Source organism: Podarcis erhardii (assembly GCF_964252035.2).
Source record: "Podarcis erhardii genome assembly, chromosome: 5".
NCBI lineage: Eukaryota > Metazoa > Chordata > Lepidosauria > Squamata > Lacertidae > Podarcis > Podarcis erhardii.
In genome coordinates this window covers 58,362,532-58,389,950 of record NC_138509.1, presented here as the reverse complement: position 1 = coordinate 58,389,950, position 27,419 = coordinate 58,362,532, and the positions used below count along the sequence as shown (strand labels likewise).

Sequence of the window (27,419 nt, the reverse complement as noted above, 5' to 3'; positions counted from 1 at the left end):
CAGAGTGTGCCACACAGAGCAGACTTTCTGAGTGCCCATGCCAGGTGGCAGTGTGCCAGGGATGGCCTGTCTAGGAGAGGCTGTGCAGTAGGAGCAGAGCCACAGACTGAGCCTAGTAGCATAAACCACAGCCTTGGGTCATAGGGCTCCCCCGATCTCTCAAACCATCAATGCCTGTATCCCATCCTCAGAAGGTATTGTTAGCCCACCTCCTCTTTGGAATCAGCACGTATTGCAATGCCTTTTTGATTCACATTGCTTTGCCCTTTGTTCAACACTATAAGAGCATATGTGATTCTGAGATCTCTGTGTTGTTTGTCTTTTGTTTCCATCTGCATATGTCTTTATTCTGGGTTCTGGCACTGGCAGGCAAGAAAAGTTCTGGCTGATATTCCAAAGAAGGTGTCTGAACAAACAAAAAAGGTGGTGTCTGGTAAGTAGTTTCAACAGATAGATAAAGGTGTGTGTATTCTCATTTCAAGAACCAGTTGAAAGGCTATGGTTACACTTATAATGTCCTCAGAAACTAGAGGTCACCTGCCAAATATCTCTTTGATCAGTTCACATTAATATGTGGAATTTAGTCAAGTTTCGGCTCTCAGTCATTCAATGTAACTCTTTACAGTTTTGCAATAGTGCAGCCTTTTCTTTGTTTAGAAATTGTTATTCTACAAATATACCTTCTACATAGTAATTGGAGTTCACACCCAACAGTTTCTCACATGTGCATGTTCAAGCAACATGGCATTTCCTGTCCTGAAGCTGCAGTTACAGCTACCTGCTGTGGATGCATGGAGTGAAAGGTGTGAGTTAATCACATGTGAACATATGAAGCTCTTGTTCTACAGAGTCAAATCAATGGTCTGTCCAGCCCAGCACTGTCTACTCTGATTCACGGTAGTTCTACAAATTCCACTTGAGATCCCTTAATTGGAGATGCTAAGGAATTCAGTCTAGGACCTTGGACATGCATTCACTCTTATCACTGAGCTACAAGATGTCGCAAAACATTTTTAAAACGTATGTCCTCCTATGGACCAATGCCACATATGCACTGTTGTTTTAGAGGACATGGCTAGTCTGCACATTCTTGCTAGCTCCTCCATTTATTAGGCATCAGTGGGGCTTAGTCAGGGCTGTCTTAAGCATATGCGGCGCTGGGGTACAAATAACGCCCAGCGCCCCCCCCCCCAGTTGCCCAGTCCCAGGCTTGCACGAATGCAGAGCCAGTTAGCCACCTCTGCGTCTCGCTGGCTCGGTCACCCTGTGGGCTCTTTCCCGGACTCAACTCTTGGGTCCCGGACTCTCAGCCTGGCGCTCCTGAGAGCCCGGCACCCAGGTGCCCCGCACCCCTAGCGCCTATGGGTAAGATGGCATTGGGCTTAGTGGGGCTGGATGTTTCCCTTCTCCCAATCCACAGCTTTCCTTGTCCTTCCTGCTTTGTGTTCCCCCTCCCCCCTAACTTGAACTGAATGAAGGATGGGCAGCCAGAAATGAAGGAGGCATGAGATTTGCTGAGGTGTGTGAATGGTTCTTCCTCGGAGAGCTAATAAGCAATTGGGCATAAAATACTACATATCCGGAACACATAGCAGGTGGCTGCCCTGTGGTAAGATGCTCTCTGCCATAGTGAACAAAGTATATTTGTTTATCTGTGTATATTTTGGTCCTTGCAGAAGGAGAGTCTCGCCTCCATGATGTCGAGCAAGCGATTGAAGATACCCGTAGCAACTTTTCCACACTGAGCAGAATGGGGAATATCTCTCAGTCCATGACAGATGTTGTCAGTTGGGCGAGTACCTATGAGCCAGATATTGTCACCTATGATAGCTACAGGTATGAATTAAAGTGTTCTTAGAGTATTGTAAGCTGGGTAAATCCCTTAGGTTAGCTTAAGCCATGGTAGGTCCTGTGTTGGGTGAAATGTTAGTCCCCTGTCCCTCCTATGAGTGGTCATATGTTATCAAAATGGCAGCTGTAGGAAATGGGATGAGAATGGTAGCCTAAACGAAGGGCTAAAAGCTTTCTGGCCACTATTTTGGAAGCCTCTGATGTGCAGTTTCATGTCACACTGATGGTTTCCCACAGCATTTTTGGACAGGGCACCACATCTAATCTGCAGTAGTATGAAAATTAAAATCCTTGTCTTCCGATTTGGTTAATTGGCCTAGATAGCACTTGTTTTTCTTCAGTGCTATACCATTGTTCATAACCTAGGCTTGGATGGGATCTCATGTTTTCTAATTTGCTTCTTCTTGTTGCCAGGGCTTTGATGCACATGCCAGCAGAGTACAGTCTTGCTGACGCTGGTTTTTAGCAGAGATCAAACCCATTACCAGGTTTTGGCTCCTTCCTTCCCTTAGCCATTGCCTTCTGTTGGAGTCTTAACTGTTTTCCTTTTCCTTACTTTAGGTGGATTGCTGGCCTTTGCCTATGCTCTCTGGTGCTCGTGATCATTGTATTCAACGTGCTGGGCCTGTTGTTTGGGGCACTTGGGCTAAACCCGCGAGAGATGCCTACCAAACGGAGCTGCCTCGCAAACACTGGTGGAGACCTCTTCATGGCGTAAGAGACTTTGCACCTTCTCCCATCTCATGACAGAGAGTCATCCAATAAGTCAAAGGAATGTAGGAAGCTGCTGCTGCATCCCATGTCAGGCCCTTGGTTCATCTAGCACAGCACCATCAATGCTGACTGGCAGTGGCTTTCCAGAGTTTCAGCTAGAAGTCCTTCCAAGCCCTACTTGGAGATGCCAGGGATTCATCCTGGAACCTTCTGCATGCAAAACTCATGTTCTGTTACCTTATTACCCTTCCTGATGATTGCTAAATGTTGTCAAGCTGTGTTATGGCGTAGCAAATGTGAGAGCAAGGGTGGCAGGACTCAGGAGGCAGCTGTAGATCTTTACATGTATTGCTGGTTGCCTGATTCCCCAGCTCTCTGGGAGCTATTCTATGGAGGGTTTTCCCATACACAATCTGTTTTGTGTACAGGCTCCTACTAGAGAAAGCTAGGGTGGGAATATCCTTAAGTATCCAGAAATGCAGCATTACTGGCAGATTGGCACAGTGCAGAGCCATGCCCCCTGAGTATTTTGGCACCCTGACCTTGTCCTGGACTTTCCCATGGCCCTCTGGCTGTTCCTTATGTTTATCTGCTGGATTGTGTGTCAGAATGAATGGAAGGGTTGCCTGGGGCAAATGTGCAAAGGCTCTGACGGCTGCTCTTCACATCCATCCAGCAAAATCTGAGACCTCCAATCATGTTTTCCCTTCTCTGACAGGAGCGTTGGGTTCAGCTTCATATTTTCATGGCTGCTGATGCTGTTGGTTCTACTGACATTTTTAGTTGGGGGAAGTATGTACACAGTGGTGTGTCAGCCATGGGCCGATGGGCATCTCCTTCAGGTAAGTCCCTTGGGCTACCATGAGCATTCTTTGATACTGCTGAGTACCATCTGCAGTGGAACAAGGGGGGAAATCATGTGGGTGCGGAGAGAAGTGAGTCATGGTTACCCTTAACACCAGACCAGAACCCACACACTGTAACCTTAGATTCTAATCCTGGGATCCCATCTCTCCCCCTTGTCAATCATTATCATTTTGGCATGGAAATTGCTGAAGTAGGCATGAGACAGCCAGGCAATCCCACAATCTGCAGAGGAGGAAATCGCAGGGAGAGGGAAATACTGAAGATGTTGTTTTGAGTTGAGAGGCTAAGAATCTAATGAATGACTATTTTCTTCTAGTTTCTGGACACACCAGGGTTGTTCCCTGAATTCAACCTGACACGGCTCTTGCATTTGAAGAGTTCTGATGTGAACCTCTCCAGCCTCTACAAGTGAGTGGCTGCCTGGCTGGATTCCTCCATGGCTCCCTGCCTACTGTGACTTTGGTCCTCAGCTTCCCCCAAAGGGAGAGAGACTCTTGAGAGTAGGGTGGGAACTGCAGGCCTGATAGAGTCAGGCATGCAGTGTATGGGAGTAGGGAAAAGTAAGTTCCACCCACTTGCCAACATGCAATGTCAGGGTACCATGCACAGCCATGCCAGGGGGCCCTGGTGCAGAGAAGTCTTTTTAAATTTTTTTTAGTTTTTTCAGATTTTGAAATTTGCAAACAATTCTCAAACAACCAACACAGAAAGAGAACTCTTTTTCCTTACATTTCCAGCATGTATTTGACTTTGTTTTATACAAGCTAGTTTACTAGCGGTTAAATACCAATGATACATTGTTTTCTATAATTTTCTTTCAACGTATAACATGCAGTAAACTTCAAATCCCAGTTCCATAGCGTCTCCCATGCTGTAAGTTGTATATTATGTCCAAAGTCCCTTGCCCAGTATAGACAGGAAGCTTCATAATACAGTTGTACCTTCGAAGTCAAACGGAATCCTTTTCGGAAGTCCGTTTGACTTCCAAAATGTTCGGAAACCAAAGTGTGGCTTCTGATTGGCTGCAGGAAGCTCCTGCAGCCAATTGGAAGCCCCGTCGGACATTTGGGTTCCAAAGAACGGTTGCAAACTGGAATACTCGCTTCCAGTTTGCAGCGTTCGGGAGCCAAAACATCCAAGTACCAAGGTGTTAAGGATCCAATTTGACTGTATAATCTTAAATGTGGTGCAGAGAAGTCTTTCCCTGACCCACTACTTCTCCATTCTGCCAAGAGTTTGCTAGAATAACAGCCTGAATAATGCTTTTCTTTATCTGAGGTACCTTTCAGCCAGATGGCTGTGCTTCTTAGTCCTGCTATTTCCCCACAGTTCTTGCCCCCATGCTGAGCTTATGTCACCAGAGTTAAACTACATGATTGGAAAGCTTGTTTGCATGGTGATGCTGTTTCCCCAGTTTATGTTTGACATAGCACAGTGTATCCTGGTCTCTTAGCTCGGTTTTCACTCTTGCAGGAACTGTGAAAACAATGCCCCCTTGTGGAGCACCCTTCACCTGGGTGAGGTCATCCCTCTGGATGAGATCCTAAACACCAGCAAGGTCAGTGATTAGTGTCTGCAGGTGAATTGAGACAGCCACAAGAGAAATTGAATGACCAGCAAGATTAGTGTCCTCAGATATGCTCTGGGATAGTTTAAAGTCCCGATCTGGGGCATATCTTCAGCCACCTGGAGAACCCCAGAGAAGTGTCTTGGGAGACTGGATTGTTATGTACTCTGCACCTACTCGCCTTGTTTTTCTTTTGCTCTTACAGTACACCGGTAATATTGATGCAGCCTTAAAAAAAATAAATATCAGTTTGGGCTCCACTGACCTCCTGAAGGATGAGCAGAAGCGTCGCCTGCAGGAACTGGGCTCAAAGGATGGGCTGAACCTGAATTTTTCCAGTGCTCTGAAACAAGTGAGATGAGAGGGTGGAACAGCTTATCACAAGATGATTTCTTTTCTTGATCTTTATGGGGTTTGACATTGTCTGGTAACTTGTGAGATATGTCACATCTGAAAAAGAGTCGTGTTTTTTTTTAAATAAAAAGGTTAGGCCATTCAAAGTAGTTTAGATTGCCTAATAGGACTAGTGACTTGCCTAGAAAATGATATCATTGCCAGTAATAGTAGTGTAGGCTCCATCCCCACAGAAAAATGCATGCCCTTCATGCTTGCTGGGGTATGAATTGCTGCAGGAAGGAATCCGTCAGCTGGGATATTCTGATTAACTGACAATGGAAGGCTCGTTGGGTTGATGATGTCAGCATAGGTTACTGGCAGCTGTTCAGTCTGTTCAGGAGAAAGGATACTGTCCGGAAAGGGGTGCAGCCCAAAAGGAAAGCCGTCCCCCAACAAAACCTGTGCAGGTTACTGAGTTTAAGAAAATCTCAAAGACATCTGTATAATGAAATCATGCCATTCCACACAAATAAAAGCAGCAGTTAACACGTAAACAGGACAGGATTTGCCTGGTGCCTAAAAGCAACGACGAAGATGCCAGGCAGATCACCCTTGGGAAGGAGATCCATAATTAGAGCACAGTCACTAAAAAGGTACGCTCTTTGGATGGCACCCACATGTCCTTTTGTAGGTGAGGGCACCCAGAAAAGAGCCTCTGATTGTTGTCTCACAGATCATTGGAGGTGGAGGGATGAGGTGAGCTTTCTCTTCCCAGAGGTGTGATGTGAAATAATAATAGCTTACGTATCAATGGGTTCAAAATGAAATAAAACAAGTTGGAAAGCGGATTCTAGGAAGTGTGCGAACTTAATCTGCCTGGGCCCTGACCTTACTCCCTCCAATGTCTCTTGCTATCCTTGAGGAGCTGACCCACAGTGTGCTCTTTGTCCCTTTCTTTGCAGATCAACGAGACTGTGACAAAACAAGACCTGTCTTCATGGGCAGCAGATCTAGATAAATTGGCAGAAAACACAGTGAGTGGTGCTTTGATTGGGAAATCCCCATTCTTCTGCAGTGCTTCTCTCCCCCAGCTCCCTTTCTAGGGGGAGGGGCCCTGTAGGTGTCTTTTTGGGATCACTTCAACCCAGAGCTGGCCCAATACATTTTGGCACCTGAGGCGGACCACAAAATGGCACCCTCCCCACCAGAGAAGTAGGGGTGAATGAAGATCTACATTGGGAACAAGGGGGAGAATTGAATTAATCTTATCCAACAGCTGAAGTGGAAATGAAATGCTGTCATGGCGGGGGGAAAGGGGCCTGTTCTGAATCATGCCCCCACCATTTCCTCTCTAAGGGTGATAGGAGACCAGCAGCATCTCCTAATTGCCAAGAGGTCACTGTAGAGGTGGCATGGGGGGCAGGGAACTGTTGAGGAGAGGCAGATCCAGCCCCCAAGCAGTGTGCCACAGCCGTCAGTGCCACTGCAGCAGCAGCCATGGGCTGAATCGGCTGTCCCTGTGGATCCTGCTGCCTGAGGTAGTCACCTCATCTTGACCAATAGGTAGGCTGGCCCTGATTTAACCCCAGATCCTCCAGATGGGAAATAATTGCATCCCACATTGTCTCCTGGAAATGTGCCCACTTGTATGTGTGAAAGCAGCAGAAAACCTATCAATATCTCTTCACAATGGTGGTGCTTATGAACGTATTTTCAGGCAATTAATGAGAAAGCTCGGAGCGATTTTCAACTGGAGGCCAGAAGGCTGAGGAAGCTCCAGGATTGGGTCAATGACATGTTTCTTCCTCAGATGGTGAGTGCTGCTCTCCCCAAACACCTTTACCTCCTTTTGGCCCAGACCAGGTGCCGTCTTGTACAAGGCCTCTCTGGACGGTTTTGATTCTTGGCCCTACCAGGCCATAAGATGGTTGATATCTGTCCCACCTTCTGTCAACTCATTCCATCCAGCTCAGTGGATGGTGCCCTCTGATGAGCTTTCTCTGTCCTCAGCACATCCTAAGAAGCAGCATTCGAAAACTACAGAAGTCTCTCCCTCAGATTCCGGTAAGCAGGACAGGGTTTGAGGAAGGAGTGATCTGGGAGGTGGGGCTTCGATGCCAGGCTTTCTGAAGGACACCCCATTAGATATTGGATGGGTGGGGAAGTACAACCTGCTGACAATCTTGCCAGGCCTCCTTGCATAACAATGTGAGAACTCAAGGTAACAGGTGCCAATTGGAAGATACAGAGATTTCCCTTGGCATTGACTCTGTAGGGGTGGGGTTTCAGAACCTGGAAGACTGTGGGAGGTTGACAGAGTTGGTAGGAATCCCAAAGATGGACAGAGGAGGTGTTAATGGGGCACTGGCAGAACTATGCTTGTGTGCGTTTGGGGTCTGTATGGTGCTGGGTATGAAATGCTAAGCACCTGAGATCTGTATGGAAAGTGGTGGTGAGGGCAGCCCATGAGACTGGCTCTGCCAGGGAGTGAACCTGACAGTACTGTGTCCTGCCAGGGTACAGCGAACGCCACGTTGTCAAAAATAGAAGACGCTCAGATATTTATGAAGTGGCAGGCACAGGACGTTGTCAAAAACGTGAGTCTTCTTCTCATCATTCAACCTATTTCCTGGTGGGGGTACACAGAGGGCATCATTATGACTGGATTTGTGCACTGCCACATAATGTAACATGGAGGCTCAATCCCAGAAGTCCTATAGGCCTCTAACTATGACATTAGACATGCTAGTGAACAACTCCGGGAAATGGGAATACAGGAAATGCAGTGGAGAGGAGGACAAGCGAAAGCTAGTGCTCCCAAGATAGGGACATGTGACACCCCTGCTGACTGTACATTGATTAGCCGTATTACCTTTTCCTGCACCCCATACGACAGCCCATTTTCCCTTCCTATTCTTTGAACCATTAATGGAGCTTGGATAGGGGATTGGAGCCCCATAACTGAACCCCTTTCCTTGTTTGGAAGCTGTTGTCCTATCCTCTAACTTGCACCCACCCATCTTACCTTCTTACATCTAGGAGACTTCAGCTTTCGTGAAAACTCTGCTGGGTTTATTTGAATCATATATAGACTGGGCAAAGAGTACCGTAAGTAATGCCAACTGCTGTTGATGGAGATTGGGTTTAATCCTGAATGATGACAAGGTGGGAGCCTGGTTGTCCTTGCTTGTATACTTCTGCTATACTCGCATCCAGGCTGGATGCTTGCCTGTGGGTATGCATACCCAAGCCAGTCAACCATGAATTTACTGAATTTACTGGACCTTTTAGCCATAGTTTATTTATTATTTACTGGTTTAAAAGATTTATAAACTGCTTAATCAAAGCACTCTCCAGAGATGGTGCGCATAACAAAGTGGTAGTTAAAATGCAGATGAAATCTGCAAAGCAATTAAAAAAAAGTATATATAAAACATACTGCATTTTTCCATCTATAAGATGCCCCCATGCATAAGATGCCCCCTATTTTTGAGGACTCAGATTTAAGAAACTGGGGGGAGATGGCCCCAGGACGCCCCCTAATTTTTTACATTCTTTTTAAGGAAAAAACCCTAGTCTTATACATGGAAAAATACGGTAATTAAAACACTGATTAAATCAGTAAAACTTTAAGAACAAATATGAGTAACTAAATTATATGTCTGGGTAAGTTTGCAATAGACGTCTAAAATGATATGGGGCAGGGAACCTTTTCTGCCAGGCGGGCCAGAATTTTATTTCCAAATCTTTGACAGGTTACTTTTGGCAGGTGGACGGAGTTTTGACATCAGGTGATACTGCAGTTTGAAACCTCAGTTGTCCCCATGCCCTGCTGCCTGAACTTCTGAAAACTGTCAGGAGCACTTTTGCAAAGGGCTTTCAATAGCCACACACTCCTTTTTTGAATGTCCAGTTTTTGGAGGTTCAAACAGCAACACCTGGTCCTCCATTTTGGCAAGATGCCCATGCAACCCCACTCATGAAACAGGAAGGAGGAATCCTGCTGAACTTATGGCAGCCGATGAGCGAGGGTTAATTTCTCCTGGCTTGGCTGCACCTGCCTGTTTCCTACAAGTGTGAGCAGCCAATGTAACACTGAATCCCGTCATCCTGCCCATCAGCAGCCAGTGCAGATATCTGAGGGCAACTCCAATATGCTGACAGAACCTCACTCCTGGCAGCAGTCGTGCTGAAGCATTCTGTAGCTAACTGTACTTTCCCGATCAGCCACTTGCATTCACATGCCAGTCTTACAGCCTCATGCACAGGTGGCCCTGGAGGCATATGTAAGCAAAATCAAGTTGATCTCATGGAAAGTGTACTGCCGTTGCCCATCTTACTTCTAGGGTGCAAGCACAGCATGAAGTTATAAGGTAGGCAATGCCAGGACAATTCCTACCATGTGCTTAGCTGGACTGGCAACATTTATGATGACATCACGATGAAGGTGTTTGGCCAGGAAAGGAGTGCAGGGCTCGGGATTTTTCCTGTGCTGGTCATGATGTTTCCTTGTCTTCTTTGCTGGTAGATCAAAGAGCAAGTGGGCCGCTGTGGCCCTGCAGCCTGGGCACTGGATAGTGTGAATACCGTGGTCTGCAGCTGCGTTGTCAATTCATTGGTGAGGCAGTCAGCATGAGGGATGAGCTGGGGTGTGGGAATGAGCCAGCATGGATAAGGGACAGCAGGGTGGCAGTCCGTAGGTTGAGAGATGGCGACTGCAGCCCAGGATGTAGGAGTAACTGGTAGGTGGTGGGGCCACAGAAATTGTAACTACCTTAGGCAGAGGCTGTGCTGTGGCTCTGGGAATCTTGCCTGGGGTGGGGCATGGAAAGAAGCTGGGGAAACATCTGCACGTGGGACAGATCCCTGTGCTCTTGAACGGGCACAAGGCTGGGGAAAGTGTATGTGTGTACAGTGGTGCCCCGCAAGACGAACGCCTCGCAAGACGAAAAACCCGCTAGACGAAAGGGTTTTCTGTTTTTTGAGGCGCTTCACAAAACGAATTTCCCTATGGGCTTCCTTCGCAAGACGAAAACCCATAGGGAAATCTCCGGGACAGCGGGGAAGCGTAGCGCGTCTTCCCCACTGTCCTCGGACCTCCTCCGAAGGCTGGCGGTGGGGCGGAGAGACCTTCTCCCCGTGCCAGCCTTCGGATGGCTGTCCTGAAGACTTGCGGTGGGAGGAGGGTTTTCCTTCCCACCGCCAACATTCAGAATGCTGTTCTGAATTTTGGCAGTGGGGAGGAAAAACCCTCCTCCCACCGCAAGCCCCGGGAACAGAAGAGAAGCGCTGCGCGCCTTCCCCTCTGTTCCCGTACCTCCTCCGAAGGCTGGCGGTGGGGCGGAGAGACCTCCTCCTGCCGCCAGCCTTCGGAAGGCTGTCCTGAAGACTTGCGGTGGGAGGAGGGTTTTCCTTCCCACCGCCAACATTCGGAAGGCTGTTCTGAATGTTGGCGGTGGGGAGGAAAAACCCTCCTCCCACCGCAAGCCCCGGGAACAGAAGAGAAGCGCTGCGCGCCTTCCCCTCTGTTCCCGTACCTGTCCTGAAGGCTTGCGGTGGGGAGAAAAGCCCTTCTCCGCACCGCCAGCCTGGCAAGCGGTCTCCATAGGAACGCATTAATTGATTTTCAATGCATTCCTATGGGAAACCGTGCTTCGCAAGACGAAAAACTCGCAAGAAGAAAAAACTTGCGGAACGAATTAATTTCGTCTTGCGAGGCACCACTGTATGTGAAGGGAGCTCTAGGGAAACGTTGGGGAAATGGATGGAAAAGACCCAGGTAGGCTGTAGGCGAGGCTTACCTTGCATGAGCTCAAGCAGGGTGGGAGTTAAGTGGAGAGAGACAGCAGGAGTACTGACAGCTGCCTTCCCCTCTTCTCCCCCTAGAACGCCTTCTGGTTCAGTCTAGGCTGGTGCACCGTCTTTCTGCTGCCAAGCATCATCTTGGCTGTGCGGCTTGCCAAGTTTTACCGCAGAATGCACATGGATGACATCTACACGTGAGGATGGGTCATACTTTTGCCTGTCACCCTGCCTATGACCATGGATCAGATCCTTTACTTCTCCCCCCTCCCACTCCCAGTACTGTTCACTGGTTATAGGCTTGGACACCCCTTAAGCCCTCTGCCTTTCAGTTGGTTCCATTACCTAGAAGTGCAAGTCCAGGTGTAGGGCTGCTCCCGTGGTATTCTTGTAAACCAACCATCCCTCTTGTGAAAGTGTCTGCTTTTAAGATACTGATGGAAAAGTGGGTTCTCCAGGGGAAGCCTCTAGGAGAAAGTGCTAACTGCCTTCCCTAGTAAATGAAAAAGGGAATGTTTTGACTTCCCACTTGCTTATACAGTGGTACCTCGGGTTACATACGCTTCAGGTTACAAACTCTGCTAACCCAGAAATAGTACCTCGGGTTAAGAACTTTGCTTCAGGGCGAGAACAGAAATCGCATGGCGGTGGCGCAGCGGCAGCGGGAGGCCCCATTAGCTAAAGTGGTGCTTCAGGTTAAGAACAGTTTCAGGTTAAGAACGGACCTCCGGAATGAATTAAGTTCTTAACCCGAGGTACCACTGTACTCAGAAACAGCTTTCAACCTTTCTGGCAAAACATGGTCCTGTGGAAGCCACACCCATGCTGTGTTATCTGGGTTTGTTGTCGTTGTTAGCATCCATCCGTCTTGAGAGACAATGGAGTGTGCCTCCGTGGGTGAAGTCAAACTGCTGTGATAGGGACATTGAGGTGAACTATCCAGGGCACAAGCCTGGGCAGTGTGAAGCAATAACAAAAAATACCCATGACCCTGGGCATGAACTAGACTAGAGCCATGACAAGGTCAAGAAACAATTGCTCACATGACCAGGGAAGATTATTGCTATTAAGGCAGCATTTCAGAGGGCGCATAATTCTAACCTTATGGCTGAACTTCTTTGCACCCACTTTGGCTGTGCGATGCCAGAAGTGGACCCAGAGAACACATGTAAGAAGCCTTACTATATAAAGGAGCTATGCTAGCTAGTGCTTAGGTGCATTGAGCTTGGTCGATGGACATGGGTTTTTCTGCCGTTCAACAGGCACCCCGGATTGGCAGCACTGCTGCAAGGTTGCATTGTCCTGCCATCTGGTTCCAGTATAAGCAGTTGGGGGTTATAGTACTCTTCTTTTTAATTCCCTTGCCCACATTAGGGTTGAGGGAGCTTAGCATGCATCCTGGAAAGCCTTTGAGAAAGCTGTCATATATGCCATTGACATTCTCTTTCTTTTACTAGGGACGGTGCCATGGAAAACATGGAACTGTAAGTATCTTTTCCTACCTCCTATGTTTGGTGTGGAACTCAAAAGAAAGCCGCCCTAGATGTAGGAAATGACCATGCAATTTAAGTAACGGGAAGGAGGTCCAGTACTGGAGAAGGGTGCTGAACAAGACCATTTTGGGAAAGGAGCTCTGCCAATTCAAAATATGAAGCTCTCTTGCTTTGGTGTTGGTGGCTGAGACAGAAGACATTTCATGCTCTGCAGGGTATGCTTTTGGTCTTCTTTGGCCCCAGCTGCACAGAGGCAGTCCCTGGGGTGCTGCTAAGAGGAAGTGTGGCTGGCATTGTGCACAGAACCCACCAAATCCTAACTGGGCATAAACTGAATCTTAGCTGCAGGGAATGCTTTTACAGTGGGTGGGGGCTAGGGAAGTATTCATCCCCACTTCCACTACAGGCCAATAAGACTGATATAGACCAGAGAGATTTCTCCAAGCGTCATTAGTTTTTTTAAAAAAAATCCTTATCAGAAACCCCTTTCTGCTTTATGCCCTGCCCAACCACCCAGCCTCAAGCTTAGAGCGCTCTTTCTACTTTTCTCCCTTTGCAGATCAAGGCCACCACATATGTTCAAAATGCCCCGAGCAGAGCTGAGGAACTAGCAGTTACCTTGCCAATTACCTTGCCACCTATCGTTCTTGAGCAACACTGAGGATGACACATGAATGTCTGCAGAACTGCTTTGCTTCTCTTTCCAATGTGGAGCATAAGGATCACCACTCAGAAGCAAATTCTCCCTGGCCAAGTTGGCTTATCCTGCGAATGACACCATTAGGGGTAGCTGCAAGACATGTTACACAAGACCAGGCCTAGCTTTGTTTTCAATACATAGCCCCACGTGTGTGTGTGTGTGTTTCTACCCTAAAGACTAGGCTTGCAGTCTCTGCACTATGACATTTCTGCAAAGCCACGATCCTTCCATTGGGACTGTAGCTCCTTATGCCACACTGCAGCATATATAAGTATTCTGGAGAGCCTGCCTCTTCTTTGAACACCAGTGCCTTACACAGTTATATGCCATTGAATGATCCTGCTGGCTTGGGTTGATGGCTGACTGTGCTTGCTTTCTGTCCATAATAATGATGGTGGCTCCAGCGAATGCAATTAATCCACCCAGAAGCAGCAAAACTCTCCCTGTCCCCATCTCTACTTGGGGTTGAGGAATGCCGTCTCATGCAGCTGAATCCAGGATTTTGTGTGACACAGCTAAAATGACTGGCTGGGGAAGCGTTTTGGCAATTCAATTATGGGCATTACAAGAAGCCTCATGCTGAGCAACATGACAATCCTCCAGCAAGGAAGTGGGAGCTGACTTCAGTTTTATTGGGACTGCTTTTTTAAAAACTCTCTATGGTTTTCTACTGTGTGTTTAAATTTACAAAGCAAAATCGTGTGCTCTAAATCTCTTAATAATGAAGGTATAACTGAATTGTGTACAATGCATTGACAATGCACTCTTATTTAAAAATGCTAAACGGTGCCTTGGTGTCTCAGGGCAATTTCTATCTATCCTTTACAACAGGGGTGAGGATCTTGTGGCCTTCCAGATGTTGTCTTGACTCCAGCTCCCATTAGCCCTAGCAATCATGGCAAATGATAAGGACTTATGGAAGTTGTAGTCCAGCAACATCTGGAGGGACATACATTCTCCATTCCTGCTCAACAAGAATCCCAGCAACCAGCAAGTGCTAGGTGGTCCCACCTTCTCCCCATCCCTACTCTAGACTGGAAAGAAAGGAGCAAGTACTGTATAGCAAAAGGAGCCTTAGCTAAAAAACTACCACCAAACAACGCATACTGTATGGTTCTGCTAATCCACATGTGCAGAAAGCACATGTTGCCTTAGGCCACTCGTCACCAACCTGTCCTCCAGATGTTTCAGATGGTGATTTCCCAAGGCAGTACCATTGCTGAGGCCGATGGGAAATGCAGTCCCAAACATCTGAAAACCACCAAGTTGGCAAAGGCTGGTCTAAGTTGGTGGCTAGAACACTTTTCACATTTCATGTCGTCCCTTGCTATCTCAGGACGTGCATTTGTATGTTCCCCTTTCGTATGAACTTCTTCTGCCCCCCTCCTTGATTTGCAGTCTTTGGCATTTTATATTTTCCCAAAACAATGAATTTATACAAATGCATCGTGCCAAAAAAAGTAGGTCTCACTGCGGACCGAAAACTCTAGTAGAACTGGGAATGGCCTCAGCCTAACTTTCATGCCTTCAATCTAAACTGAGGGTGGAATTCAGTATAGCACTAAGGCGAACTTCTGTCTGTGGAAGGATTTTTCCTTGTGCAACAGAGTGTTCTCCCAACGAAATCTGTTTTAGGGGTTCCCCCAATCCTTGGGAGAAAATTTGGGGGTGGTGCAGGACATGCACAGGGATGGGGGGGAAGTCCTGTTTGTGCAAGCGGAGACTGTTCTGCTTGTGAAATAATTTAGTTGAGCATTGCCCGTGTGGTAGTAAAGCTTGTCTCTCTTTAATGGGTTACAAGCTTTCAATAAGAAATCCAAGAAGTAATCAGAAACAGCATGTGCCAGATGCCAAGATACATTGTACTACCTCCTTTAACAACCACCAGTGGGTTGTACATTCCACCAGAAATGCTGGTCTAAATGTACGTAGAATGTTTATTGCCAAGGTTAGGAGTCTAGGTAGGCTGTATGCTTTTAAAATTTGGTCTCTGTTATTGTAGTGATGTATTTTCCCAGGTGGAAAGAAGCCTCCCATGCACCCCCATTCCTGTTTCTAATAAATTTCGCTTTGGATTCCTGCTGTGGGTAGATAAGCATTATTTACACACTTGGCTTCAGTGGCAGCTCCTTGAAAGTGGCGCGTTGATCTTGCTGCATTTGGGCTGCTGTCTGAGAACTTAATCAGGGTTCTGAGGCTGGACAAATTCCCTAGTTAATGAGAAGAGTTCTTCCTGGTGATGCATTTTTATTCAGTATTTTTAAAGATTGGTACAGAATTACTGTATGAGATCCAGCTGCCTTTTCAGTACGTGTGTTATAGGGAGTCTGCAGCATTTTTGTTGCTGGGAAAATGCAATCTCCTCCAAATTGCTAACATATCACTGGCTATACTTGCTATTAAGAATGGGTAAATTCAATCTCCTCCAAATTGCTAGCATATCATTGGCTATACTTGCTATTAAGAACGATGTGGTTATGCGGTCACATCAGGCATATAGTGGCTGTATCCTACAGCATCACTGATAAGAGCAGATAGTCCAAATGTCATTTTGTAAACTGTAGGAGGCACTGTATGCCCACTATACTTGATCAGTGAGGGAGGTTTCAAAGCCCTATTACAGCTAATAAAAGCCAGCTTCTTATTGGCAGCTGTACCCTCCCTAAACAACACCTATTCTTTAGTACTGCCCTGCACCACCAAAATACTATAACCCTTCCAACATCATTCTATTTAGTATCCATTTCAGTTTTGAGTCTTTTATAACCTCTCATATGGGTCTTCATCTCCTACCTTAAAAACAAACTGGTGTGGCAGTTCCCAATTCATCAGTGCTATCCTTTAATTCCAATACCAAGGGGCAAGGTATTATGCTATTACAGCTGGATCGAGATATAGCAGCACAGATGTTCAGCAGGATATTTTTAACCATCTGAGAAAAAGACTACATTGCAACAGAACTTACTTCCTGAAATGCTTTACAACCCTCTCAGAAAATGTGGTAGGTGAATTCTGTGGTGTAAGACAAAAGCCTAGCTGGACAAATTTTATAAAAAACAAATAAGAGAGAGAGAGATGAGGGTACACTACTGTGTAGCAGCCATACAAGCTTGAGGGCTGACATTTGTGTACTGATTTGTAAGTGCGCAAATTCCTGGTAAGTGTTGTGTAGGGAGAAGAGGTGCCCAGGAGTTACAATCAAGACTTAAGATGGTTAGAAAGATATGCTAAAGCAGGTGGGGAACATTTGGCCTGGAGAGCAAAAGATTCCCATACCTATGTAAAACACAAGGAACAAGTATGCAATAATAAGAAACGGGAAGCATTTATCACTGCAACATCACCAAGAGTTCTTCCTCTAAAGAAAAGTCTGCAGAATATCCCTAACTGTGCTCACTAGTGTGGCAAAGCGGAGAACATGTGAAAACTCACAAGAAGGTATAGTTAACCTTAGGGGGAAGTAATTCTATATTATTATGTCCAGGATGGGAAATATCTACCATGCTGATTCTCTGTGGCATTTCCAAAGTGCAAACACAGTGGCACTTCCAATTGCCAAGCCCTACAAGATTTCAAATGAAAATGAAAACGAAAGTCTGTTTGAGTGGTACTAGATAATCCAGGAATCATGTTGTAAAGCCACAGGATCAGAAGTGGGAAATGATTAGCAATCTGAAGTGAAGAATCTACTCCCACTTTTCCTCCCTTGATCCTGCTGTAGTAATAAGCCGCTTGAATTAAATGCCACAACCCACCCATACCCAGAGTACATGTGATACTACAGTTCCCCGTGTGAGTGAAAGCGCTCTTTTAGCATTTTCTATAATTATTGGATGATCCATTTGTCTTTTTATATCACTTCAGTGCAATCAGACTTTCCACTACAATTGTAAGGTATAAGCCAGGGCTGAAATATTGGAAAATCAAAGTGGTGGAAGAACTTCTGTAGAGAAAAGGCTCCGTGAGAAATAAGGGTCACAAAATCTAGTGCTGCCTTGTTGGACTGGAAGTTGCTCCTCCTGTGCCCATTGACTGGAAGTGATCCAAGAGTGGTATTCAACTGAACGTTACTCAGAAATTGATGAACATGACTAAGTCAGGCCCAGTAATTTCAATGGGCCTACTCAACTCTGTTGAATACTGCCCTGCCCATTTTGTGGCTCTCTTAAAATGAGCTGGTAGCTGCCGCTGCCAGGTACAGTATCAGACGGTCAGGAAACTGAAGTCTGTCATTGGATCTTTACAAATACAAAGAGTGTGTAGAGAGGAGAGCAAATAACTATGAGGTCTTCTAATAGGTAACTCCTGCAAACACTGCTGTTAAATATAATCTTGGGATTCTATTGCACTGGATTGGCTAGTGCTCTTTCAGTAGTGGAATACCATCACCCCAATCCATTGTATTCTGGTTTCCATCAAAGGAACAGATACAAAGCCAGGACATCCTTTAGGAAAAGGCACCCCTGGAAGCATAATAATCAGTATTACATGCTGCTGCTTATAAAATCAAGAAAAAATCCAGACCAAGGAGGCTGCTTGTTCTTTATGTCTAAAGAGACATCACACGCTACTCCCCTCTTGTTATAAAATGAAATCCTATTTCAAGCTGGTTTGCAACCATTTACCTATTGCTTCTCCCTTCCCTCCGGCACTTGTGTAGCTCTTGTCAAATCTCTTTACATCTCCCCCCTCCACTTGAAGGGACACTTTTAACCTCTCCTTTGTTGGAGGCAACTGTGAGGGAATCTAAAAGGTAGACTATGACCCCCATAACTGCTTTCACAGAAGAAGCTGGGCAGCTGCCAGCACAGCTCTTGTGCTATGAATAAGCAGACAAAAGGTGCATTGATTGCTAGCAGAACAGCTTGCCCACTGCAGCTTTCCTTCCCAGCAATGGTTTGCTTTTTAGTGGAGGGACTTTTTCTGGGTCAGGCTGCAATTTATCTGCTGGGATTGTTCCCCATTAACAAGTGAGGCCAAGCCTGAATCAACAGAAAAGGCACACACAGCTGGGTGCCCAACAATACATATGCCAGGTACTTCACAGCCACAGATGAGTCCTCTTCAAGGTTGTTTACCTTTTAATACTGCATACAGCACACAGGATTCAAAAACAAGAATCTCATTAAAAACAGAATAAACTTGCCAAGATTAGCACAAAAAAATTCTCTGCCAAGTTACTCAGGATGGGCAGGGCAAACACACCATCCAAGGACCATTATGCGGGCAGTTTCTCTTAATCCTCTGCCTAAGAGGCCCCACTGGGCCATCAAAGGGAAGCTTGTGAATCCCAGCACTGTCAAAACCTTAAAATTTTTTTTTTTTTAGGTTTTGCAGAGAGGAGGATATTTGTGCAGCACTTGGAAAAAGAAAGCCCACTCCTCTTTACAAGAACCCACACATTCCTCTTAAGTTTTCAGGTATGAAGGACAAGATGATTTACTCTTGTCTTATCCTTATAGTTATTTTTTTAAAAAAAATGGCTCCAGGGTGAGGAAGCGTATTATGGGTTCCCTGAGAGCCTGAAGAAAACTTGTAAACAGTATTGCAGATGTGGATTAACTAGGTTTGCAACAAGTCCTCCATTTGTGCTGGTTTTGGAAGGCAACTCCCAGTAACACAATTATACCTCTGCATGCCAAGTATTGACAAACTGGTCACTGGTCAGTATTGGTAGGGCTTTCCTCATTATCTGACAGAAGGGGGCAAGATCCAAAGCTGTCCTTGTGTTCTGCTACTTATCCATTTCCCCAGCCCAGGAAAGGCTAATCTGCAGCACCAAAAAGACGTATTTGCTCTGCACAGGAAAAATCCAGATTGCTGCAGCATCAGGCTTGGGCTGAGGCAGAATACATGTGATCTGCTTGGAATTCAGGCAGCTCGGTCTCAGGGCAGGGTCCTGTCTTACAAAGGGTCATAAGCCTACAGAAAATTAACCACCCAATTCAACAGGCGTAAATAATCCAGACAACTCTGTGAGTAATAAAGCCTTCCCCACCCCATTTTTGGCTGGCAAACCCATCCACTGAGTTTGAAAACTGAACTGCATGGTGACTTGCTGCTTACACTCAATAAGCCAGCTCTCTCCTTTGTACCATATTGGGGAACCTTTGCATTTTAAAAAAAAGCAATTGCAGCAATTTCATAAGGTTTAAAATGTTTTCTCCCACCTGCAAAACGAAAAACCCACTCCTGTCTGGAAATGTTAAAATTTACTCTTCCTGCCCCATCTATGTAAGGTGGCTTCAGTGATAAAAGTCTCATTATGTGAGAATATTCCTCATCCCCCATGGCAGTTATTCTTAGGCAGAATGAAGGAAATGCAAGACACCAATAAGCATTACTGTCTTGCTCCAAGTCCCCATCATTCTTCCTCTATAATAGAGATACGTTTGATTTAAGCCTACAGCCAGCGTGAGGCAAGAGGCAAGAGGCAAACACGAGGCAAGAGTTACACTACTCTGCAAGTGTACAGGACATACCCTACCCCAGGGAACTGCAGAGCTCCTTCTATTGACAACCTCCACTTTTCTTTTTGTATAAAAAGCAAAAGATAAAACCACTCCAGGGGACAAAGGTGTGTGCACACATTTGCAGTGGGGCTTCCCCAGTTGCAGGTAAATAATGCATGTTTAAACACATCAGAGGAGTGAGCTGGGGGTTATCAGCCAGAGAAGCAGACAGACAACATGCTTTCCGTCAGGGACTTTCCAAAACGCTGGTCTCAGGGGGGAAGTAATACTGGTCAGTGAAACTTGGCAACATACAGGATGGCATATTGCCAGGAGCAATCCCTGCACTTTAAAAGGTAACTACTAAAGCATATTGATGGAAGTTCAAGATGCGCATCCTTAAGGTAGTCAAAGCAAGGCAATTCCCCAGTGACACTAAGCTCGCATGCAAATATGTCAGGTGCATGTAAACTAGCATTTTACCAAAACGTAGAGGAAGTTTAACAAAACCCAAGCCCACCAGCATCATTCACAAATGGAAGGGAACACACCAGCAGCAGTTCTTCAGCTAGTCTCAACTGTGTGAGCAATAGTGTAGCTGCTATGTGACTTTATCTGCTCTTGTTTAAGGCACCAGAAACACCCAACCCTTGCTACAAGCTCTGCACTCTTCCAAAAAACCCATTGGCAATGCAATAAACTTTGGGATTTACCTCCCACTCTGGCAGAGGCAGCTTGCTGATTCAGGGCCTAAGTGGATACACAGGTTGAAGGCTACCTGACCCCACCAGGCCCAATTACTGTGGATGCCCTTTTGCCTGTCCCCACCTCTAAGCTTCATACCACCTCACGCAAGGAGTGGTGTGTGTGGTTCTGAAAGGGGGTTAACTCCTCCTGGGCAGCTGCCTTTGGGGTATCTTTCTTTTGCCTGGGTGGGGTTGGTGGTGGGAAAGATGGACTCTGTAAGACAGCATAGATTTCATCCTGGCCAGGTGGGCCCTGGGCTAGTCTGTGCAACAGGGGCTTCAGCAGGCCAACAGTCAGCTGGGATGACCCACCTGGGAGAAAGGGAGGAGGATCAAGTTCTGTTGGGGGTAAGTATTGCTGAAGAACGCTCAGGATGTCAGAAGCGCTCAGATTTGCAGGGCAGAATTCCCACAGCTTGTCCAAGTAAGGGTCCAGGTCCCTATGCTGGGAGCACTCTCTCAAAAGGATGGTGAAGATCTCTTTGTTCAGCAAAGGGCTTAGCATGGAGAACTTTTCTGCAGCCTCCATCACACGCTGCCATCTCCCATGCTGGATAAGGAGGTCCATGGCCTGCAGGATGGCTTTGGGCCGCTGGCTACATAGCAGGAGCTCAATCTCCATTTCCCCATCTGCCAGAGAGCCCCTGCTCCTCCTTGGCAGCACAGCCAGTGCCCTTTTGTAGAGGGGCACAGCACCCTCGGGGCCCTCCTTGTTTCCGTAAGTCCAAGAGGCACTCATGTACTCTTGGGATAGCCCCACAAACTGAGGCAGCCACTTAGGCTTGAATTGGTGCAGCGAGAGACAGACGAGTTCAAAAAGTGGAACCATCCCATTTAGAGGCCCCTCCTCTTGCTTGCTGAGGCCGGGCACTGATCCCCCCAGGATTTTCTTCCACACATCTGGAGTAGCTCTGGCTACCACTACTCCATCCCCATTCTGTTGCAGCTGCAGGTGGTTTTGGATGGCCTTCCAAGAGGCCCCAGGGAAGGAACTGAAGATGGCATTCAGATAGGCCAGGTTCTCCTTGTTTAAGTCCAAGTGTAGAAGACGACCGAGCTCCTGCTCCACGAGCGCCTCACCATAGCTCTCCACCTCACTTTCCGAGGCCCCGACCACACACAATTTAAGGAATTCCAGCTTTTGGTAGCTCTGCAGTTCCAGCTGCATTGTGCCCAGCAGTTTGGCATAAGGCTCTGGGAGGGCCCTGGGACGTTTATCCTTGGAAGCAAGGCTATAGCACAGGATGGAGGAGAGTGCAATGGGAGCCTGGAACATGTCTCCCTTTTTCAGTTTCTCTACGGTGAGCTGAGAGCTGCTGAGGCTCCGCCGCTGATAGTATTTGCAGGCCTCTTCAAAAACCATCTCCACCAGGGTGGGCTCTTCCCTGTCGGTACCAGAGAAGTCAAGGCTGTAGATGCCATTCGGACCCAGGAGCTGCACTTCCTGCTCCTCAGCATGGAAGTCCAAAAAAAGCACTTCCTCCGTGCTCAGGACTTTCTTTTCTATCAACTGCCTGCTGCCCAAGTCCACAAGATAAAGAGCCCCTCCAAAGAAGCAGGCAAGGGTGTCTCCAAAAACCTTCAGCTGGACCTGTTCCCCTGGGGCCAAGGCACTTCCCCCAAAGTCAAAGATGGGTCTCCACACTCCGTCGGGCTGTACCAGCTCCACAGCTCCTGCCGTGCTAACCAGGAGGAGCCCCCTGCGACCAGAGAGCACACAGCTATGGATATCCAAAGGGTCCATGTTTGCCAAGAGTCCCACACAGCCCAAGAGCAGCTTCTTGAAGTCCACTTCACTGCCTGGAAGCAAAGCCTTAGTACAAATGCAGCCTTTGGATGGAGCAGCAATGATGATGTCAGCATTTTCGGGACGCCAGATGAGGACAAACTTGGCTACTCCCTGGAAGGTGGCTGGAGTGGGCAGCAGGAAAACACCAGAGGGTGAGGCGAGCACTCGGTACACAGGGCTGTTGTGCAAGACAATCCTTAAGGGGCTTAGCTGGGCTCCCTGCTCCCCAATCTGAAGGCGTCTAGTGCAGATGCAGTACCTGAAGGCTCTCCTCTCAGGCGTCAGCTGGGCGTCCAAGGGGGGCCTCTCCTCACACCACACCAGCTGGGCCCCCCAGCTGCAGATGGAGACAACCCGGGCACGAGCTCCATGGCACAGCTCCAGGCTCTGCAGCAAGTGCCACCCCACTGCGGGCACAAATCGCCAGAGTTCAGTCTTGCCGTGCTCCCAGATGATGGTCAGCACCCAAGGGACAGCTGTCGCGGGGCTTTCCAGGAAAAGCAGCCCCACCACGGGCGGCTGAGGAGGCTGCCAACTCCTCTCCAGGTCCGCCCCGTCGGCGCCCAAGCGCTGGAAGGCCACAACCCGAGCCTGCGAGGCCGGCTGGTTCCACAACAGAAGCAGATGCTGCCTGTCCGGGCTGGCTAAGAGGCGGCTGGGAGCCTCGCCCGGGCGGCCCTGCTCCAGCAGCTCTCGCAGGCAGCGGCCGCGGACGAAGTCGCTCCAGTCCGAGACCTGCCGCAGCTTCATCTCGGGGCGTCCGCCGCGGCTGCCGACCACATGGGGAAGGAGCTCAGCGGGACGCGCCGCGGCGGGGCGAAGCTGGCGGCGCCTCACCAACGCGCCCTGCCTCTTCCAGCCGGTCTCCCCGCCGACTCCGGCGCCACGACGCCCTTCTTGCTCTCGCCGGGCACTTCCACGTCCTCGAGGAGGGCCCCGCTGCCTGCCTCTCACGACTCCCGAGTCCCCTTAACTCTCGTCCGCCAGCTCCTGCGCGCCCTGCTCCTCCGCAGCGGTCAGGTCCTGGCACTCCCGGGCTCCGTCCCTCGTCCCGCTGCCCCGCTGCTTCCCTTTTTCTCCCTTCCTCGCGCGCTCTCGGGAGTTGACAGCGGCTCTCCCTTAGGCGCCCCGGGGTCCGCTCCGAGGAGGCCGAGCGCCGCGCCGAGTGCAGGCAGGTCGACCCGGGCGTTTCTCCAGCGAAGCTCTGGGCGCGCGGGCAGCGAGAACCTCGGCGCCTCTCCCCGTCCAGGTCCGAAAGCAACAGCGCCCCGCACAATTACTGCAATCACGAGGCCTCTCGTTTCCGGGCGCCGTCGCTTCCGCGGCCGGGCCTCGGCGGCAGAGCCCGAGCTGCCTCCGGCTCTCTTACTTCCGTCCCTGCCCGATGAGGTTAAAAATCTCACCGCCCCGACTGAGCTGCGGCTCCGGAGTGCAGAAGCAGGCAGAGGAGAGCAGGAGCCCTGCCGGGCCTGCTTTACAGCTCCGCCCTGCGTTAAAGAGACACGTCATTATCATCATTAGTTTTCACTTGTATAGCGCTTCATATTTCGACGGAATCTCTAAGCGGTTTAACTTTTAGAGGAAGGTCGCAGAGTATTTACTACGAAGGGTGAGAGGACTCAGCAGACCTTTGGCCCCTCAAAATTAGCCGCTTTGTATTACCTGCAATGCATGTTTACTCCGGTGCAAGTCCCATGGTGCTCAGCAGCGTTTACTTCGTATAACACTGCAATTTACCGTCGAAGTAAATCACAAGTCAGTGGTTTTTAGGATTGTTGAAAGCAGCAGAAGGCTTCCTCGGGGTTTTCCGACAGGAGACCAGTCACTGGTTTTATTTAACAGTGCAGTCATAGTTCCCCCTGCTTGAGTGGGCCTCGCAGGAAAGTGGCTTTAGGGTAAAGTTGGCAGTCTAAACTTGTAGTAACATGGTGTGCAGTCCACAAACAAATACGTTCATGGCTTGAAGTATACAAAAAGCAGCTTCTAGCCTTGGGAATAAACCCTACTGAAATAAACTGAATTTTCTTCCCATAGGATCAGGCTGCTTTCTTAAACTCATTTATAAAACCTCCACCAAAGTTCAGTCCTGTGCACCCTTACATTCTAGAACCACTGTGGAACTTACGTTTGAGTAAAGGTGCATAGGATTGGGCTGCATATCTGTCTTGGCTCAGAGAATATTGTGTTCCAGTTTTTCAGAAAGCAACCTCAGTTTTACCTGCATAGGAGTAGTGGGGAATAGGAAGGATTGGGCCCAGCTTGGTGGTTTGCCCTAGGCATCAAGTTGGCCACTATGAAAACAGGATGCTGGACTAGATCAGCTACTGGCCTGATCCAGCAGGCTGTCCTTATGTTCTTAAGGATGGTGTGTCTGAACTATACAAATGTGTGTGCTGACAGCAACACTTCTCAGATGAGGTTTCTTGCTTTGCCAAGAGTGGGGCACATTTCCCGTCTTTGTATTTATTTCTTCTTCAGAAGCAAACAAGCAGGGGCAGGGAAAAAATCTGGAATGACAAACACGCCCAGACTATCTGCAGAGCAGGATGAACAGCCGTCTAGTTGCAAATTTCTGCAAATCTGCTGACTGCAAGCAAGCGAAGCAAACGTCAACAGTTTGTTCTTATCTAACAGTGAGTATGCGCAGCGGTACATGAAGAGTACACATTTACAGGACAACAAACCAGCTGATTGATTTGATCTGATTAAATTGCATGGGTTAATTTGCAGCTAGGGTTTCTTCATGCTTGTGCTGTGTGAGTGTGTAAAAGCACATGGAGGATTCCTCCTGCCTCGTGGTGGTAACTGCTTCTTTTACACAGGCTACTTCAAGGTCTTAGGAACGGGGATCAACTGATTAGGGATCTTGGAGGCAAATTATGTGGATGTGGATCCTTTCACTAGTAAAGGAGAAGAGAAGTTTTCCATTAGGAGCATAGCTGTCAACTTTTTCCTTTTTTTAAGGGAAATTCCCTTATTCCGAATAGGATTCCTCGCAAGAAAAGAAAAAAGTTGACAGCTATGACAGCCTTAAGATTCCCGTACGCAGGACACTGCAACCCTGTAGTACGATTCTTTGCACGTTGACTCTGGAGTAAGCCGCAATATGTTTAACAGAGCTTCCCCCTAGGTAAAAAAGCGCGTGGGATGTAAATACAGTGGATCGGGCTGTGAAAATTACAACTGCTTCCGTACTTTCTAATCGTGGGGTAGATTACAAAAATAACTGGCTGCGGGGAGCCAGTTCTGCCGAAGGTTTCCTTCCCCTCCCCCCATATATGCCCGTGTAAGGCCGGCTCCCGCCTATGCCGTTCTCTTTTCATCCGCACTCAACTCGCACTAGTACCCAGTAGAAGCCGTTCTCCGCAAGGTGGTTGGAGGTGGGACCGGGCAGATAAAGGACGGCGCGCCTGCGTAGTAGGGAGAGGGCGGGGCGAAGTCTGACTCGGTGGCGCATGCGCGCCGAGAGGCGGTCGCCCCGCTCAGGTAACGGGGGCTATTTCGCTCCCTTCCTTTTAGGGTCCGGCCTCGGTTGCGCCCCGCGCTGTGTAGTTAGGCTGCGCCCTTTGAGGCTAGGGAGGGAGCGGCCAGGGTGCGAAGTTGGGGTGGCGGTGGGAGAGGACCTGGCGGCATTGCCTGGGGTCGGGGGGCAAAACATGACTGGGAGGGAGGCGTGTTGGGGTGCAGAGGGGGACCTTTGAGGAGGCTGCCTGTGGGGCGCTCTTGGGGGCGTGTTTAGGGAGAAGGGGGCCTGAGCGCACCTGTTTTTCTGTGTACGTGGGATAGGGGGACGTACCTGGGATGGGCAGAGGAGAGCCCCGTTTACAGTGGAGGTGAGTTGGGGTGGGGCAGGGTGGGGCGGGAGGAAGTAGGTAGGTGCCGCTGCCCAGGAGGCAGTTTTATGCATTTCCTGCTCGAGTCATCTCCCCCCACTCCTCTTTTCTGTTGTTAAGCGCTTTCCCCTTCCTGCACCCCTGTTGCAGTAGTATGGAAGAGGGAAGAGCTCTCATTGGGGGGCAGGTGAAGTGTCTTGTTCTGCTGTTGCCCACACGCTTAAGCACGTGGTTCCCTGCCCTCATAATTGGGACCAGTGTGCTCTTTCTTCTCTTATTTCCACATATTTTGATAAAAGATTAGCTTCCCTGCCCCAAATCTTGTTTCTGTGTGGGGTCCATTCTTCATAGATCACGTAATACAGAGTCGATTCCCAGCTCTTGGAGATGACTAAATTAATATTCTTCAAGGGTGGATTCCCTTCTTTTCTTAGCCTTCCAGGGTATACCTATGGGCACAGTGAAAACTGTTAATCGGTTCGTAGGAGTTGGCTCCTATGTTTATAGCTTATCCCATCACAGTGCATGTATGCACTTTGTTATGTGTTCACAGGAAAGCTGAGTGATTATAGCAGCTGGGTGCACAAGAAAGTGTACACATGCATTACAATACATATGTGTTGTCCACTTTCTTTGATGATCTATGTATTTGTTAACTCCCACACAGAAGTAGCTCCGTGTTGGGGTTTTGCAATGTCTGAAGCTGCTCCAAGTGTGCTTGCACATGTTAATAAAATCAAACAACTTCTCAGAAATATTGCAATCTGCATGTGCCACTTGTATTCATTTTAAAATATACCTGTGTTTTGATTTCTTCGGTCTATATAGTTTTTTTGGGTCACACATAACCAAGTGAGGGAACTTAAAATTGAAATGGTGAACACTTGCTTAACGGCAAGGCATATGTTCTAAAAATGACTTATAAAATACCTTATGCATTTCCCCATTTCATAAAGCAAATGCTTTGAAGTAAAATAGAAGCTGCAGAACTTAAAACCACAGTTGATGTGGTATTCATGATGACCCTTTTCTTTATGCATGAAAGTAGCCATAAGGGAAATAGGAAAATGCACATGGGGTTACAGCTAGGTAACTATGGCTTCCCTCCTCCAGCAGGCCATTCCCTTTCTATACACACACCATTTCTGCCCTCCTTTTCACAAACAATATTCTGTGGTTACTGAGAATTTTCTGCCCTTATTGGCAGTTTTTGTTTTTAAATTGTTTTATATCTGCAACCCTTGGAGTTCCCTTGAATGATCTGATTCT

The 27,419-nt window shown here is 47.9% G+C and overlaps 3 protein-coding genes across 9 annotated transcripts in view; 2 read left to right on the top strand and 1 right to left on the bottom strand.

Moving 5' to 3' along the window:
• The window catches only part of LOC309342965 (prominin-1-A-like), a 33,438-nt gene extending 18,028 nt beyond the window's left edge, over positions 1-15,410 (top strand). For 4 of the 5 annotated variants that reach the window (XM_081863972.1, XM_081863969.1, XM_081863971.1 and 1 more), the window contains exons 10-25: positions 370-433; positions 1,677-1,836; positions 2,413-2,565; positions 3,284-3,407; positions 3,749-3,840; positions 4,906-4,990; positions 5,205-5,351; positions 6,298-6,369; positions 7,053-7,148; positions 7,346-7,399; positions 7,852-7,932; positions 8,375-8,443; positions 9,864-9,953; positions 11,222-11,334; positions 12,595-12,621; positions 13,190-15,410. In XM_081863972.1, the coding sequence (XP_081720098.1) occupies positions 370-433; positions 1,677-1,836; positions 2,413-2,565; positions 3,284-3,407; positions 3,749-3,840; positions 4,906-4,990; positions 5,205-5,351; positions 6,298-6,369; positions 7,053-7,148; positions 7,346-7,399; positions 7,852-7,932; positions 8,375-8,443; positions 9,864-9,953; positions 11,222-11,334; positions 12,595-12,621; positions 13,190-13,241 (1,479 nt within the window). In that variant the 3' untranslated portion in view covers positions 13,242-15,410. Of the gene's footprint in view, positions 1-369; positions 434-1,676; positions 1,837-2,412; positions 2,566-3,283; positions 3,408-3,748; positions 3,841-4,905; positions 4,991-5,204; positions 5,352-6,297; positions 6,370-7,052; positions 7,149-7,345; positions 7,400-7,851; positions 7,933-8,374; positions 8,444-9,863; positions 9,954-11,221; positions 11,681-11,908; positions 12,622-13,189 lie in introns of all 5 variants that reach the window. The other variant, XR_014157047.1, reaches the window with a different exon arrangement.
• A 2,983-nt stretch (positions 15,411-18,393) lies between these two features.
• HPS6 (HPS6 biogenesis of lysosomal organelles complex 2 subunit 3) lies at positions 18,394-24,014 on the bottom strand. Its single transcript, XM_081863968.1, has one exon. It carries the CDS (start codon positions 23,065-23,067, stop codon positions 20,620-20,622), a length of 2,448 nt encoding a protein of 815 aa, XP_081720094.1. The 5' UTR covers positions 23,068-24,014; the 3' UTR covers positions 18,394-20,619.
• An 810-nt stretch (positions 24,015-24,824) lies between these two features.
• ARMH3 (armadillo like helical domain containing 3) overlaps positions 24,825-27,419 on the top strand; it is a 126,763-nt gene continuing 124,168 nt past the window's right edge. Inside the window, exon 1 of one of the 3 annotated variants that reach the window (XM_081863976.1) lies at positions 24,825-24,950. The gene's annotated coding sequence lies outside the window, so the exon portion shown is untranslated. Of the gene's footprint in view, positions 24,951-25,748; positions 25,804-27,419 lie in introns of those variants that run through there. The other 2 variants (XM_081863973.1, XM_081863974.1) reach the window with 2 other exon arrangements.

Bases quoted from the DNA above. Each gene is read 5' to 3' on its own strand.
- HPS6 (XM_081863968.1), bottom strand. From the start codon at position 23,067: ATGAAGCTGCGGCAGGTCTCGGACTGGAGCGACTTCGTCCGCGGCCGC.